Raw genomic sequence first — 14,987 nt, 5'->3', positions numbered from 1 at the left:
AATGCACGGATCCTATTAAATTGTTAAGTTAAAATAAAACTGTTATATATATTAACTGTTGCATTTTATATATTATATTAGATAAGTGTTTGATGTTGGATTGAATTTCATTTTAGATTTATTTTTTTAATTGTTAGAGTGGTTGATTTTGGATGGAGTAAAATATGTGTAATATTAATAATTAATTAATAAAAATATCTACGTGACACCTAATTATTTATCTACGTGGTACTCGACTTTTTAATTCATAAATAATTTTGAAATCTTATTTTTCATTGGCCGAAACTAGAGCTGTCAAAAATCGACCCGACCCGAAAACCGACCCGAACCCGACCCGAAAATACTGGGTCCTGAACAAGATTTTGTGACCCGTAACCCGATTTTATCCGAACCCGAACAACCCAAAAAGGAATGGGTCAAAACCCGACCGAACCCGTTTTAGACCCGACCGATTGAAAATCATTGTATTTATAGTAATAAATGAGATTATGAGAAAATTTAAGCATAAAAGACACGTTGTTTTTACTATTGTTCTGTGTAATATGATTTTAATTTGAATTATACGCCATTTTATGATTGAATTTGACAAAATATAAACTTTCGTAGGAAAATTTGTTAACTTGTGCCAATATTTGGTATATTTTTCACCTAAATTAATGAAAATATAATGCGCGTTTTAAAATCTCTCAACCCGTTGGGTCGACCCGAACCCGAAAGTTCTGGGTCTTGAACAAGCATTTGTAAACCCGAACCCGAAAGTGACCGACCCGATTCAACCCGAACCCGAAAGTAAATTTTTACAACCCGACCCGACCGACCCGTTTGACAGGTCTAGCCGAAACCATCAGATTTCCTACGTGGCGCTCTAATATTGGATTAATGTTTAATTTTGGATTGAATTTTATTTTAGATTAGTGTTTGATTTCGGATGATTTTTATTTTAGATTTATTTTTTTAATTATTAGAGTGTTTGATTTTGGATGGAGTTTTATATATTAGTAATTAAATAATTAAAATATCTATGTGGCATATAATTAATTATCTATGTGACACTCGAATTTTTTTAATTCAAAATTAAATTAGAAATCTTATTTTTATTGGCTGAAACCAATAGTAATCCTACGTGGCGCTCTAATAATTCAACAAATATGCCTCCTACTCTGTATATATATATTAGATTAGATTAGATTATAGATCACAAATTCTTATTACGAGCGGTGTATTTCACACCAGAGTAAAATTTAACTCAAAGTGCTTAAAAGTTTCCCGTATATATGTAAAAGCTATCTATTTTTTTAGTAATTTAATTCATTTTAATAAAAACTATTTTTTCAAAATCACTAATAATGTATAATATTAATCATTTAACTCTTTAAAATACTAGATTTTTCTATTAAATTGTTAAGTTAAAATAAAACTCCTATATATATATATATATATATATATATATATATATATATATATATATACCACATGCTATATTTTATATATTAGATTTATTTTGATTTTGGATTGGATTTCACTTTAGATTTATTTTTTAATTATTAGAGTGTTTGATTTTGGAATAAATTGTGCATGCGTAATATTAATAATTAATTAATAAAAATATCTATATTGCACCTAATTATTTATCTACATGGCACCCGACTTTTTTTAATTCAAAAATAATTTCAAAATCTTAATTTCATTGACCGAAACCATTAGATTTCATACGTGGCGCTCTAATATTGGATTGATTTTTTTTTAGATTGGTGTTTGATGTTTATGAATTTTACTTTATATTTAATTTTTAATTATTAGAGTGTTTGGTTTTGGATGGAGTGGTATATATTAGTAATTAATTAATTAAAATATCTACGTGGCACCTAATTAATTATCTATGTGGCACTTGATTTTTTTAATTCAAAAATAAATTAGAAATCTTATTTTTTATTGGCCGAAATCCTAGGTGGCGCTCTAATATTTCAGCAAAAAAATCGAGTAAAAGTTATCATAATATACAATAAATTTATTATACACCTCATGCGCATAAAATATTACTCCGTGTTATAGATTATAGATTATAGATAAGGGGTAGAAAATGGAGGAGGGAGAAACATGAGGCTAATTACTCCGTACTCCGTATAACTTAAGTTTGGACAGATTAATTTGTTGTTGCATGCTTGAAATAGCGGTCATTGAATTGATTTAATTTTACAGTCAAGATTCCATGAGATAAAGTTTGATTTAAATAGTAAAATCAAATGAATACAGAGTAATACAGTTTAATGTAAGCTGGAAAACTAATGAATGTATCATCTATAAATATTTCTTAAATTAACAACATTCGATAATTCTACTCTTCACACCTTGCACTTTTAAGGTATCTAAGTTTCTTCATTCTTATTAATAACTCTTTAGTTTTACATGAATGTATTTAATCTTTCGGTACATGTTTAAATTTTCATATGTATGGCATCAAAATCTTTATTAGTTTTGCTTAAATGCGTATATGTTCAAAAATAAATTTTCTATCATATTTGTTCTTTATAAATGGGGTGGCGGATCTTAGACACTCTTTTGAGAGGGCCAGTAGAAAAATTAAGCAACAAGATATGTAAAATTTATACGTTATACACAGTTTAATGGGTGACGTAACTAAAACACACTACAAAATTTTCGTTGAAGGGGCCGGGTCTACCCGAGTCGTATAAAACATCCGCCAACCCATATGATTTCTTAAACCAACTTAAACATTAGATCTATACACCTTTTGTTTTAATTTGCTCTATAAATTACCTTCGAATTCCATTTTTCAGTTCATAGTGGTTTGTATTTTTATTTTGTTCATTTGTCCATATTTAGTACTACGTAGTTTAGATACAAATAATTTCTTAAGAATATTTATGACTACAAATTTCAATTTAGCAAGTTATATGAACTTATCACAAATTCTTAATTATAATGGGTGTACAATAAATATTGTACACCGGAGTAAAAGTTGACTCAAAATGTTTAAAGGTTACATTTATATATGTAAAAGTTTATAAATGTAAAAGTTATCTATTTTTTAATGATAAATTTTTTCATTTGAATAAAAATTATTTCTTCAAAATCAATAATAATGTAAAAATTAATCATTTAACCCTATAAAATGTTTGTCTATCAACTCTTTAATTTTATAATATAAAAGTTACATAAAAATAGTTCAAAGTTACAAAAAACTGCCTAAAAGTTATCTTGGTATACAATAAATTTATTGTACACCTTGTGCGCGCAAAACCTTTTGTAAACTTATTTTAGTCCGTAATGTTTAATTTATCTGATAATTGTTGTTTTGTTCTTTGATTCACAGGGAGTTGTTTGCAAGTACATTATTTCATTATAATCAAGGTTTGATTTCTTGAGAAATTATAATTTCTTCTTATTTTACTTGCTTTGTTCAACTATTGTTTAGTTGTATAATTAGGCGTATTCCGTGTGTGCTTACTCGAATTTAACATAAGGTACTAATTGATCGCAATTTGGATTATACACCCGTAATATTTCACTGTATCACGTTTTCACATTGCAAATCAAAGAAACATAACGATTATTTAACAGAAGGTTCTACATGTTTGGAGAGAATCACTGCCATCACATTTTGGCTCTACATTTTGGCTAAGATATCCATGATCATCAATACTCCATACAAGAAAATAAAAAACTTGGGATAATAATTAATCTCTTACAAATTACAATTGGAAATTGTAGTGATAAGCTAAATCGTCCACCTAATCAAAGATGAATCTAAAGTTCACCTATTACTACAGTAAAAAAAGTTAAGAAAAAATCGACAACGTATCTAAGATAACGAGAAAAGAAAACGGTAAAAACTAATATGGGACAAAGGGGTAATAAACACCACTTTCTCGAGAACTGATTTTGGCACACCGCTATGTGAGTAGATCATGGTTTCCTGTACTCTCATAGTTGGTGTTCCAAAATAAACAAAATGGCGTGCCAAAATCACTTCTCCACTTTCTCATGCACCACTTAAGCTAGTACAACTATTATTGCGTGATCCAACCTTATATATGTAGTAATTGTGTGCTTGTTCTACCATGACAAGTGTTGGAATTTAAAGATGGAAAAGCGCTCAAAACCTGCCTGCCAGGTTTTGGAAAACCGGCAGGTTTCTCAAAACCTGCCTGCCAGGTTTTCCTAAACCGGCAGGTTTCGAGTGTAAGTTGAAAATCGGACTTAAAAGGCATTTTTTGAAGTGAACCGAAAACCGGCCGGTTTTGGAAAACCGGCAGGTTTCGAGATCGGTTCTTGGTGTTGTCCGTTTTTGATCTTCTCTTTGGATTCCTCCTTTATGATAACCTTTTAAGTATTATTTATGGACAATTATCATTCTGATTATGGTGATTAAGTTGGTCCATTATTTCTCTTGATTATGGGGGTTATCAACTCTTCATTATCATGGGTTTATGGTTGATTAATATCATTGAATTCCTTTGAAATCTTTGATTTCTTTGGATTGTTTTGTCTCCTCCGCACATCCTATAAGTACTCTTCATTTTCTGAGTTGTTGGTATACACATATATTGATCTCTTCCTCTCCTCCTCCTTCCCCTTTTGTTTTGGATGGAAGAATTTTGGTTCATGATTAAGTCATGAATATTTGTATCTCTTCAAACCTTTTCCTTCTTATTCTTTTGGGCATAAGTTTATGTGGCTCCATCTCATCACCCAAAAGTGCCTTTGTGTGTTGAGAGTTGTGTAAACCTTAGGGAACGAATCGGTGGATACAATTGTGCACCCCGGTTGCACCGAATCTCGTTTTCAAGGCAATGGTTTGGTTACCACGGCGCAACGATTTCCTAAACTCGTTCTTATTCTTATTCTAGTATTTGCCTTGAAAACCCAATTATTACAACAATTTGAAAACGAGATATATTTCAATGGCTAAATACTTCTTATGATTTTTGAGGAAATTTATATTTGTGAGTTTGAGTGAAAGATAAAGGGAATTTAGAGGGTTTCCAAAGATGTTTTTCATTCACGTTTTTCTGGGAGAAGTCTCAAAGATTGATCCGGATCGAGGGTCATCCGTGGTCGGATTGTCCTGAAATTTTGACACAATATCCGGGACATCTTGGGATTGATTTTCAACGGTCGGATTGTCATTGGATGATCGCGATCGTCAGTTACAACTTCAACAACGAACCTGATTTTTCTGGATACGGAAAGTCAAAAGCAACGTCTTGGAAGAAGATGATTGATGAATGGTGGTCATGATATCGTGATGGAGGATTGATTGAAGATTTTGGAATGTCTTACAATACACATACTTGATTTAATATCAAGGGAGGTTCATTCTAAACTATTTCTTTTAATAAGATATTATTCTAACATGTTCATTTCTAATAGTCATTTCAACAAATTATATTTTGTGAAGATGACAATATTAAAATTGATTTTTATATTGTCAAATGATGTTTGTTGGAATGATTACTAGAAAGTAGAGTATTTGAATTATTTATGATGTATGAACATGTTATTGCACTCTACAGTTTACTTTGGTTTCATGCATGTTTAATTTCATGAGGAGACCTTAGTTTTATTAAAGTTATGTTTTTAGTCTTTTAAAGACTAATGTGAATTATTTGTGCATTGTCATATTTTCCTTGGTAGAGGAATTTTGGGCTTGTGACTTTGTGTACTTGCTTTACTAAGGGTATTTAGTAAGTAGTTTTATTCTAATAGTGATTAGATTATTAGCCTTGTACGTTGTCATTTCAAGCGCTAACTTGTCATAGTAATATTGGTGTATACGTATGATTCCAAGTTCTTGTTTATCACCATGAATATTGGGTATGTAACTTCATAATCAATGGTTTCTTATGCATTGTTGGAAATATGCATATTTAATTCCTTGGAGTTTTTTGTGTACCCATTGGAGCAAGTTATCATAAGCTTATGATGACCCCCTAGAACATAAGTGTTTGAGTTTGTGGAAGCAAACTATGTTAACCCTTTTCCTTGGAATATGTTGAGTGAGTTTTTACGTATAATATTTTCCTTGGATGTATACCTGATTATTCGAGTCACTACACTTTTGGAAATTTGACCATTAATCTTGTCATGATTGGTATGGTGTTGTTTAATGAATTTTCTATGGTTGAGACTAAATAGCCTTTTTATTTGTGTTGGTGTTGGAATTTCATTAAAGTTGGCCAAAAGTTTTGAGACTTGAGTTTTAAGGGTTTATTGATCTTAAAATGGTTTTATGGGAATTGTTGAGTACATAATTTTATTATGGCATTTCTCATAGTTTAACCTTGTTGAGTGATCATTTTATGATCTTAATTTTTGAGCTTATTATTTCCATGTGGGGGTTGTTTTTGAATGCTCATGTTTTTTTGAGAGTTTCTCTTGGGAAACCTTTAGACCCCGGTGTTTTTTGGAAAGTGGTTGTGAGTCCAAATATTCGAGATTCGAAATTTTTAGGTGTCATGTAAAAGAGACTTTTAAGTCCACTATATGGGAAGTGCCTAATATTTCAATGTTGGACTTGTTTTCTTGGTCCTTGTATTATTTGAGTGTACTCTTTTTATTATGCATGTAATTCCATGACTTCTTGGGATGTTCATCTTATTGATGAGTTTTGGTATGTATTTTTTTGAGTATTCTCATTTTAACGGTAATTCTTCTTTTAGCATGTTTGTGCATGATGCAATTAATTGTTTGGCTATGCATGTTGGGTTTAAAGTGTCTCTTGCTTGATTGTTCTATTTTCTTCTAATTCTTTTGTTAGTAGTGAACAAGTTGAATTTAGAAGAGACTTGAAGTCAGAGTTTTCAAGGCATGAGAATTGCCCGTTATGCTAAAGGATGTTTTTATGTATGCCTTGAATTTGTGTTGTGTTTTCAATTCCTATGAGTAAGAGCTTAATTCCGTGATTTGTCAATGGAGACTTTTTGTCGTTAACCTTTGAGGGGAAGCTTTTGGGAGTAAGTTAAGCTTACTTGTGAGTTTCGCAACCTACCTAAGGAATATGAATATCTAGATGTTTTCTTGAAAGGGTTTGATGACTATTCACCGGATGGTTATTAGGAGTTTCAAGGCTATACTTGAATTGGGAGAACCTTATCAACGTAAGGGAGTGAGATTTTCTTATTCTTATTATTTTGGGAACAAGTTTTATATCACTTAGATTTTTGAGCAGTTTAATTTTCATTTCTATATTGCATGCTCTTTTATCATAGGTATGTAAAGTGATTGTTCTAAGTGGTAAAACCATGAGTGATGAGTTCCCATGCTTGAGGATAAGAATTATGTGTTTATGGAATTCATTATGTCTGTTGGAGTTATCACCATTGTAATGGTACATGTACCTTATCGATATCTTGATGCATATTGATTGTGTAGAATTTGAATTCTCATAGTTGTTTAGATTAATAACTTGGGTGGAGAATTTCAATTCTTATTTTTCCAAGGTGATAATTATGTGTGGTTATTTTACTCGATATGTGGATGATGTGCTCAAGTTATATTTACATCACATGTTGAATATTGAGTTTTAAACCTTCATTGAATTCTATGTCTTCTCCCTTGAAAGTTGAAAGTGTTATTTAAGTAAATAGTTTTGAGTAATATATGAAAACAAATGTTTGGTTTTCATAGTAAGTCATTTTCTTAATTTTTGAGAAGATTTGTGGAAATATAAAATCATATCATTTGTGGGTATGCGTGGAATGTAATTTTTAGCTTCAACATTTAAAAGGACCTAAAACATGATTTAGGTTGTGGACGCCAGTATATTTTCCGCTATGATAATGATATGTATTGTTGGTATTTTGACATAGCTATTATTTGTGAATTTACTGTGAAATAATTGAGTTGTTTTTAATTTCACAAATTTTTAGTGAACGAGGGTTTGCTTCATTTTAAAGGTATCATGGATAAGGTCGAATGGTATTTATTTGCTATGTTTTCAAAGTATGTCGCTTTGAAGTTTTCGATGCAAATTATAGAAGTTTGATATTGATGAAGTACTTTCACTAAAGTGGCTATGTTGATTTGAGGATCATACTTTATGAAGAACTTTTTGTAAAATTGAGTTTTACAAAATTGTCCCATCAAATTTAATTGGTGTTAGTTGAACCAAGAACAAAGCATCTTATAATTTCTTTACCATGTGTGCTTTTGAGTGAGCATATACCATTTAAATGTCCTTGCTTATGGTTATACTTTCTAACGGAAAATATTAATGCAAGGTACGCTATGCAGTATGGTACGAAGATTGAATTGGGACATGTAATGATCCTTGATGGTTGAAATGTCGAGGGGGATAGGCTTCATGCCCATTTGAGTAAAGTAATAAGCATTACTTGCTTATCCCTATGGCATGTGTTGTAATGCTTGAATGAGGTTGAGTCTTTGAACTGTTAATGGTAGAGTGCTAGTTGAGATGCACTTTAAAGAGAACCACCGCTTGTATGAGGGTTGAGTTGTATAAACTCTTAATGAATCTAACATATTGAAATGGACGCATTCAACTTGTGGATTCACCAACCAAATTATTTGAGAGGTTGAACATTATATTATGTTCTTAATGAATCTATGGTCTTGTGGGGGTTAATATAGCTGCGAGGTAGCTCTTGATGGTTCACTAAAAGTGAACATAATTTAACCCTATTGACTAAGTGCTATTTTGAGAAGCACTTGAGGATTCACCTACGTGGTTGTGAAGACTCGCCATCTTCTATGGAAACTTGGGCAGTTTCCTAGAGCTTCCATGAGAACTAAGGTAAACGCATGGCTTAAAACGCGTACACTTTGCGGAGTCCACATAATCTTTGGAGTGAGGTATGTGTTGTGGGGGCGTGACTTAAATCTTATAGTTTCAAGGTTAGTCCACTCTTTGATCAAGGACTTAAGGGTTTCAAGGTACGTCCACCCTTGGGTTTGTAAGTCATAATTCACTTCACTAAGCATTTGGTTTCAATTTACTTTATGTAACACCAGTGTTATGTATTAAGCTCCTCTTATGCCCAATATCTTCCTCTTTCATTTGGTATCTTTTCTCATCTTTAGTGGGGGATTGTTGGAATTTAAAGATGGAAAAGCGCTCAAAACCTGCCTGCCAGGTTTTGGAAAACCGGCAGGTTTCTCAAAACCTGCCTGCCAGGTTTTCCGAAACCGGCAGGTTTCGAGTGTAAGTTGAAAATCGGACTTAAAAGGCATTTTTTGAAGTGAACCGAAAACCGGCCGGTTTTGGAAAACCGGCAGGTTTCGAGATCGGTTCTTGGTGTTGTCCGTTTTTGATCTTCTCTTTGGATTCCTCCTTTATGATAACCTTTTAAGTATTATTTATGGACAATTATCATTCTGATTATGGTGATTAAGTTGGTCCATTATTTCTCTTGATTATGGGGGTTATCAACTCTTCATTATCATGGGTTTATGGTTGATTAATATCATTGAATTCCTTTGAAACCTTTGATTTCTTTGGATTGTTTTGTCTCCTCCACACATCCTATAAGTACTCTTCATTTTCTGAGTTGTTGGTATACACATATATTGATCTCTTCCTCTCCTCCTCCTTCCCCTTTTGTTTTGGATGGAAGAATTTTGGTTCATGATTAAGTCATGAATATTTGTATCTCTTCAAACCTTTTCCTTCTTATTCTTTTGGGCATAAGTTTATGTGGCTCCATCTCATCACCCAAAAGTGCCTTTGTGTGTTTAGAGTTCTGTAAACCTTAGGGAACGAATCGGTGGATACAATTGTGCACCCCGGTTGCACCGAATCTCGTTTTCAAGGCGGTGGTTTGGTTACCACGGCGCAACGATTTCCTAAACTCGTTCTTATTCTTATTCTAGTATTTGCCTTGAAAACCCAATTATTACAACAACAAGTTTCTAGTAATTTCGGAAAATGGGGATTGCTGCTTGTGATGGAAAATTCGAGCTCGAAATTAAGAAAGATGAGCCAACAAGAGTTCAACCAGTGGAGGAAACAGAGAAAGGGACTTACTTCTTGTGCAACACAGATCAAGCAATGGCTTGTATAATGAGGACAATACACTTATACAAGTCACCAGAGAAGGGAAATGCAGATGCTGCAAAAGTCGTCAGAGAATCGTTGTCTAAGGCTCTTGTTCATTTCTACCCTCTTGCAGGGAGGCTGACAATCAGTCCAGAGGGTAAGTTGATTGTTGATTGCACTGGAGAAGGACCCATTTTTGTCGAGGCAGAGGCTAATTGCTCAGTGTTAGAGTTGGTGGGCATAGCTAGTGCTGATCCCATTGTGCTAAAGAACCTTGTTTATGAAGTTCCTGGTGCTACTAATATAATTGAGACTCCTATCTTTACTGTTCAGGTATTTCTATTTCCATTATTATCGGTTTAGTGATTGATGAGACTTCAGAGATAAAATGTTTGAACTGTTTTCAAAAATTCAGGTAACAAATTTCAAATGTGGAGCATTTGCAGTAGGCATGGCCATAAACCATTGCATGGTTGATGGGATATCAGCAATGGAGTTCATCAAATCATGGGGTGAAATAGCACGAGGATTACCCTTAAGCGTCCCTCCATCTTTAGATAGAACTATCCTAAAAACAAGAGATCCACCTAAGAATGAATTCCTTTTACTACAGAAAGCATTTGTTGAGATTGAGGACATATCAAACACACATGAGCTTTACGAAGAAGAAGAAATGATGTATCGAGTCTTTCCTTTCAACATCGAGAAGCTACAAAGACTCAAGGAAAAAGCCTTAGAAGGTGGAGTGTTAACCAAGTGTTGCACCACTTTTGAGGCATTAACAGCTTTGGTGTGGAGAGCTCGATGTAAATCCCTAAGAATGCATCATGATCAGCAAACAAAGCTTCTCTTTGCAGTTGATGTACGGGCTAAACTTAATCCTCAACTGCCTAAGGGGTATTTTGGTAATGGGATTGTTTGGGCTATCGCGCTGTGCAAAGCAGGGGACCTCCTTGAGAGCCCTTTCTCACACACGGTGGAGTTAGTTCAAGGAGCGGTTAAGTTAGTTACTGACAGTTATGTGAGATCTTCCATAGACTACGTTGATATGACAAGTGTTAGGCCTTCTCTGAATGGTACAATACTGATCACAGATTGGTCTAGACTTGCTTTTCATTCTTCTAACTTTGGATGGGGAGCACCAATTTACACTGGGCCTGTGGGTTTTGCTGGAAAAGAAGTGGTGTTGTTTCTTCCTAGTGTGGAAGATCGAAGAAGCATAAATGTGAATCTTAGGATGCCAGCTTCTACTATGAAGGTATTTGAAGAAGAAATCATGCAGATTTAACCAGTACAAGTTTCATAGTTTGGTTTCACTCCTCATTGCAAGATGGGGTATAATATGTCCATGTAGTTTATCCAAATGTAATATATTGATATCATATCAACACAATGCTGAACTTGAACCGGAAAATCATCCTAGATCATCTTACCAAATTCCTATCTACACAAAATCTGAAATTACAGTTGTATATTACGTGTTGTTCTTAAAATTGTTTCATTTAGAGCAACTTAGATGGTTTAAAAAGATCGTATGAACCTTATGCACCGAAAGTATGAGAACAAGAATCTGATTAATTGAAAATAAGTAAAAATTAATAAAAAGATGACGTGGAAGTCTTAGCTTATACTAGCGCTAATCTTGCTCTTAGCGCTAGTACGAGCAATAGTCCGAGCAACAATCTTATTGAGTATTAACCAAATAATTTCCATTTAAGAGGGAGAGTCTGACAAAAGTCTGATCAAGAGTCTGATCAAGAGTCTTGGAATATCAAAACTCTACTTAAGACGTTTAAAGAGTAAATTCTTTGCTAATTGTTTTTTTTTAATTCATTTTTTTTTTTATTATTTTCACAAGTTTGAGAAATCTTGAATGAGTATGAAGGGTAAAGTGAAAAAATTAAGCAAGTATGAAAGGGTCTCGACAACAATCCGAGAAGTTGAAAATAAATAAAAAGCTGATGTGGAAGTCTTAGCTCAAACTAGCGCTAAAGTATTACAACTTCACAAATCTTTCTCAACCAATACTTTATAGAACAAAGACTAAACAACCGTTATACTGTTGTTTCATTTTATTACCTAAGTAATTATCTTAACTAATTGCATTCATTTTACTTCCTAATTCCCTCCATTTGAGAAAGTGTTGTTGTGACTTGTGTAAGAGTGGTAGAAATTGCAATTATTCGAGACATTTTGTGGGAAAAAGTGAATCATAGAATAGGGATGTCAATAACAGGGGCGGAACCAAAAACTATATATAGGGGGGACCGAAACTTAACTTATAATTTTTATAACAATGAAAAACAAAAATAAAATAAAAAAACAAGTAAAAAAGGTGAGGGAGCTAGGATTCGAACCTTGTATCTCCAACTACCTCTATTTTTAAGGTAAACTAACCACTTGAGCTATATGAGACATGTGCTATTACAGTACGTGTTTAATAAGTAAACATATCACGGGGGGGGGGGGGGGGGGGGGGGGGGCTGATGGCCCCCGTCAGCCCCCCTATTCCGCCATTGGTCAATAAACGATACTAGCTCAAACAACTTGTTGTTAGGCTCGTGAACATCTTGTTCACATTCGTTTATATGCTCGTTTTTGTGTTCGTTTAATAAGTCCGTTCAAGATCAAATTTTAAATTTCAAAAATGATTTATAGTAAATATCAAAAAGTTTTACCAAAATAAATAGTATGCATACATTGTGTGATATGTGTTTGAGCTTGAAATAGAGTATGAGGTTAGGATTTGGACCCAAGGTTTTCATCTTTGAATTGGAAGTTCGGAATAGGAATCGGACTTGGGATTTGTATATGGCTTTGAATTATGAATTGGAGTTGGATTTTCGAATTAGAATGTGTTTTGATTAGAATTTTGTTTAATTTGGTTTGGAATTTGTACTTCAGTTTTGAACAAAAGTTCAAAATTGAATTGAATTATGTCCTTTGCAATGGTAGCTTGCACTTAGAAATTAACCATCCAAATATATTGGCGGTATCGTCATTGGACTCTAAGGGAGATACAAATTAGGTGTCTACATGTATCCATATACAAATTTGTGTCGGGTTGGCTCAACGTCATTTTTATGCAGGGCGGATTCAATGTCGGTTGGAGCCTATTGTGTTGGTGGACCTGCTGCTGCATATGCTTGTTGCTGTGGTCTTGAGCCCAAGATTCCTTGTTGGGCCAGCGCCCTTGTTGGGCCAGAAGGTGGGCGTGCCAACTGTTGTGTTGGATACGGACATGGGAGAGCCCAATGAGGCATCCATCCCCATAGCATCCATGGTGAAGTGGGTTGCCACTTTTGCACCGGAACCTGTTGTGTCTCGCTGGAGCTTCGACCACCACCAGCGCGACGGTTGCCACCGCCGCTGCTTGAATTGCGACCTACGCCGTGCTTTTTCCCACCGCCTAAACCAAAGTTTTTGTTGTTATTTTTTCCACTGCCAGAACCACGTTGATGATGATGAGACCCAGAATTTATCACCCGACTTCATCAAAATCACGAGCCACCATGGCTGCTGGCGCTTCCTCATTCATCTCATCCAAGGCCTTTTCTTTAAGGCGCAGATTATAGCAAGCCTCGGAGAAGGATGGTAGTGGTTTGCTTTGACGTATGTGAGTGCAATCATTCTTGTAAGCCTCAGTAAGGCCATCCACCAGTTGAAGAATGAGTCGACTACTAGTTACCGGAGTATCGACGCTCCTGAGTTGATCGACCAATGACTTGAGGCGTTGATAATACGCCGTTACGTTTGGAAATTCCTGCATCTTGACATGAGAGTCGTAATCGAGAGAAACCACACGAGAGTTTTTGTTGTCTTGAAAAAAATTACGGAGGCGATCTCATGTCTCCTTTGCCGTGATATCTTCTTCAATAATGGTATGTAACAAGTCGGTGGAGATGGTTGCATATATCCATTGCAACACCGTGACATCCAAGGTGGACCACAATTCTTTCTCATCGTCCGAGGAAGGAGTCGTCTCCTTTCCAGTCGACATGACGTGGGAAAGGACACGTTGAGAACGTGCATGAAGCTTGAATAATTCGGCACAAGCCGAATAATGATCTGTTTCCTTCTCAAGAATAATAGGGATGTGGTTCTTGATATTGGAGACAACGAAAGAAGGGTATAATTTGGATGAGTCTTCCATGGATGGAAGGGAAGACGACGGAAAAACAGAAAAAAGAAGGAGAACTTGGGCAGCAGAAGATGAGGATGAAGAGAAGGAAGAGAAACCCTAGTATTTGATACCATGCAAGAGATTAATTCCGTGATTATTCTCATCAATTTTCTGGCTTAATATACAAGATTTACAACGTAATATATGGCTTTAAACTAGGAAATAATTATGACTAATTGATATTAATTGATCCTAAATGTATACTAGCCTAATTGGGATAGTACAAAATATTGTTTTGATTTACAGTTTTTTTTTTTTTTTGGAAAATAAAATGGATTTATAACCAAGGAGAAAATAATCATAATACAAAGGCTAGAAGCCTGACCCCCAAAACTTAAGAGCACACCAGCTCAAAACAGAAAGCAAAAACAATACCCCAAAAAGAAACCACCAGCAAAAAAAAAAAATTACATCAGAAGCAAATTCCTTTCACTATCTGAGCATCTAACAGGAAACCTTGAAGATTATTTCCCTGCAAAGTTGCTTTGCATTCTTCTGACCAACACCAAAAACTCTATCATTCCTCTGAATTCAGAGATTATAAACAGTTTCAGTAAACATGATGTTATATAGATTTTACTGCGAGCAGTGTATTTCTTCCTCATCCGCAAAGCTGAGCAACCTCAGTATCAAAGTTACTAGCATTGTTTGAGCATTGCATTAATCCTAAAAGTTGCTTCCAAACAATAACAGAATAAGAGCAAGCAAAAAATAAATGTTGAATGTTTTCCAAGTCAGAACCACACAAAATACACCGCATATCATAATTAATCCCCCATTTTCTAA

General features: G+C 34.3%; 2 protein-coding genes across 2 annotated transcripts; one reads left to right on the top strand and one right to left on the bottom strand.

The window, feature by feature from the left end:
* The first annotated feature begins 9,907 nt into the window (after nt 1-9,907).
* LOC110785997 (omega-hydroxypalmitate O-feruloyl transferase-like) lies at nt 9,908-11,306 on the top strand. Its single transcript, XM_021990506.2, has 2 exons — nt 9,908-10,351; nt 10,434-11,306. Exons 1-2 carry the CDS (start codon nt 9,908-9,910, stop codon nt 11,304-11,306), a joined length of 1,317 nt encoding a protein of 438 aa, XP_021846198.2.
* A 1,825-nt stretch (nt 11,307-13,131) lies between these two features.
* On the bottom strand, nt 13,132-13,787 carry LOC110786012 (uncharacterized). The gene is made up of 2 exons (XM_021990519.1): nt 13,504-13,787; nt 13,132-13,459 (listed from the first exon to the last, which is right to left on the bottom strand). The coding sequence occupies exons 1-2, from the start codon at nt 13,785-13,787 to the stop codon at nt 13,132-13,134; spliced, it is 612 nt and encodes a 203-aa protein (XP_021846211.1).
* Nucleotides 13,788-14,987: the final 1,200 nt, after the last annotated feature.

The sequence above is a fragment of the Spinacia oleracea genome, chromosome 5 (assembly GCF_020520425.1).
Source record: "Spinacia oleracea cultivar Varoflay chromosome 5, BTI_SOV_V1, whole genome shotgun sequence".
Taxonomy (NCBI): domain Eukaryota; kingdom Viridiplantae; phylum Streptophyta; class Magnoliopsida; order Caryophyllales; family Amaranthaceae; genus Spinacia; species Spinacia oleracea.
Note: the sequence above shows the minus strand (reverse complement) of the source record. Positions and strands in the feature narration are given on the sequence as shown.

Excerpts from the sequence above, each read along its gene's own strand:
- LOC110786012 (XM_021990519.1), bottom strand. The coding sequence starts at position 13,787 with ATGCAGGAATTTCCAAACGTAACGGCGTATTATCAACGCCTCAAGTCA. Across the intron at positions 13,460-13,503 it reads CGTGATTTTGATGAAGTCGG|TGGAAAAAATAACAACAAAA; the intron begins GTGATAAATTCT and ends TGGTTCTGGCAG.
- LOC110785997 (XM_021990506.2), top strand. The coding sequence starts at position 9,908 with ATGGGGATTGCTGCTTGTGATGGAAAATTCGAGCTCGAAATTAAGAAA. Across the intron at positions 10,352-10,433 it reads CTCCTATCTTTACTGTTCAG|GTAACAAATTTCAAATGTGG; the intron begins GTATTTCTATTT and ends TCAAAAATTCAG.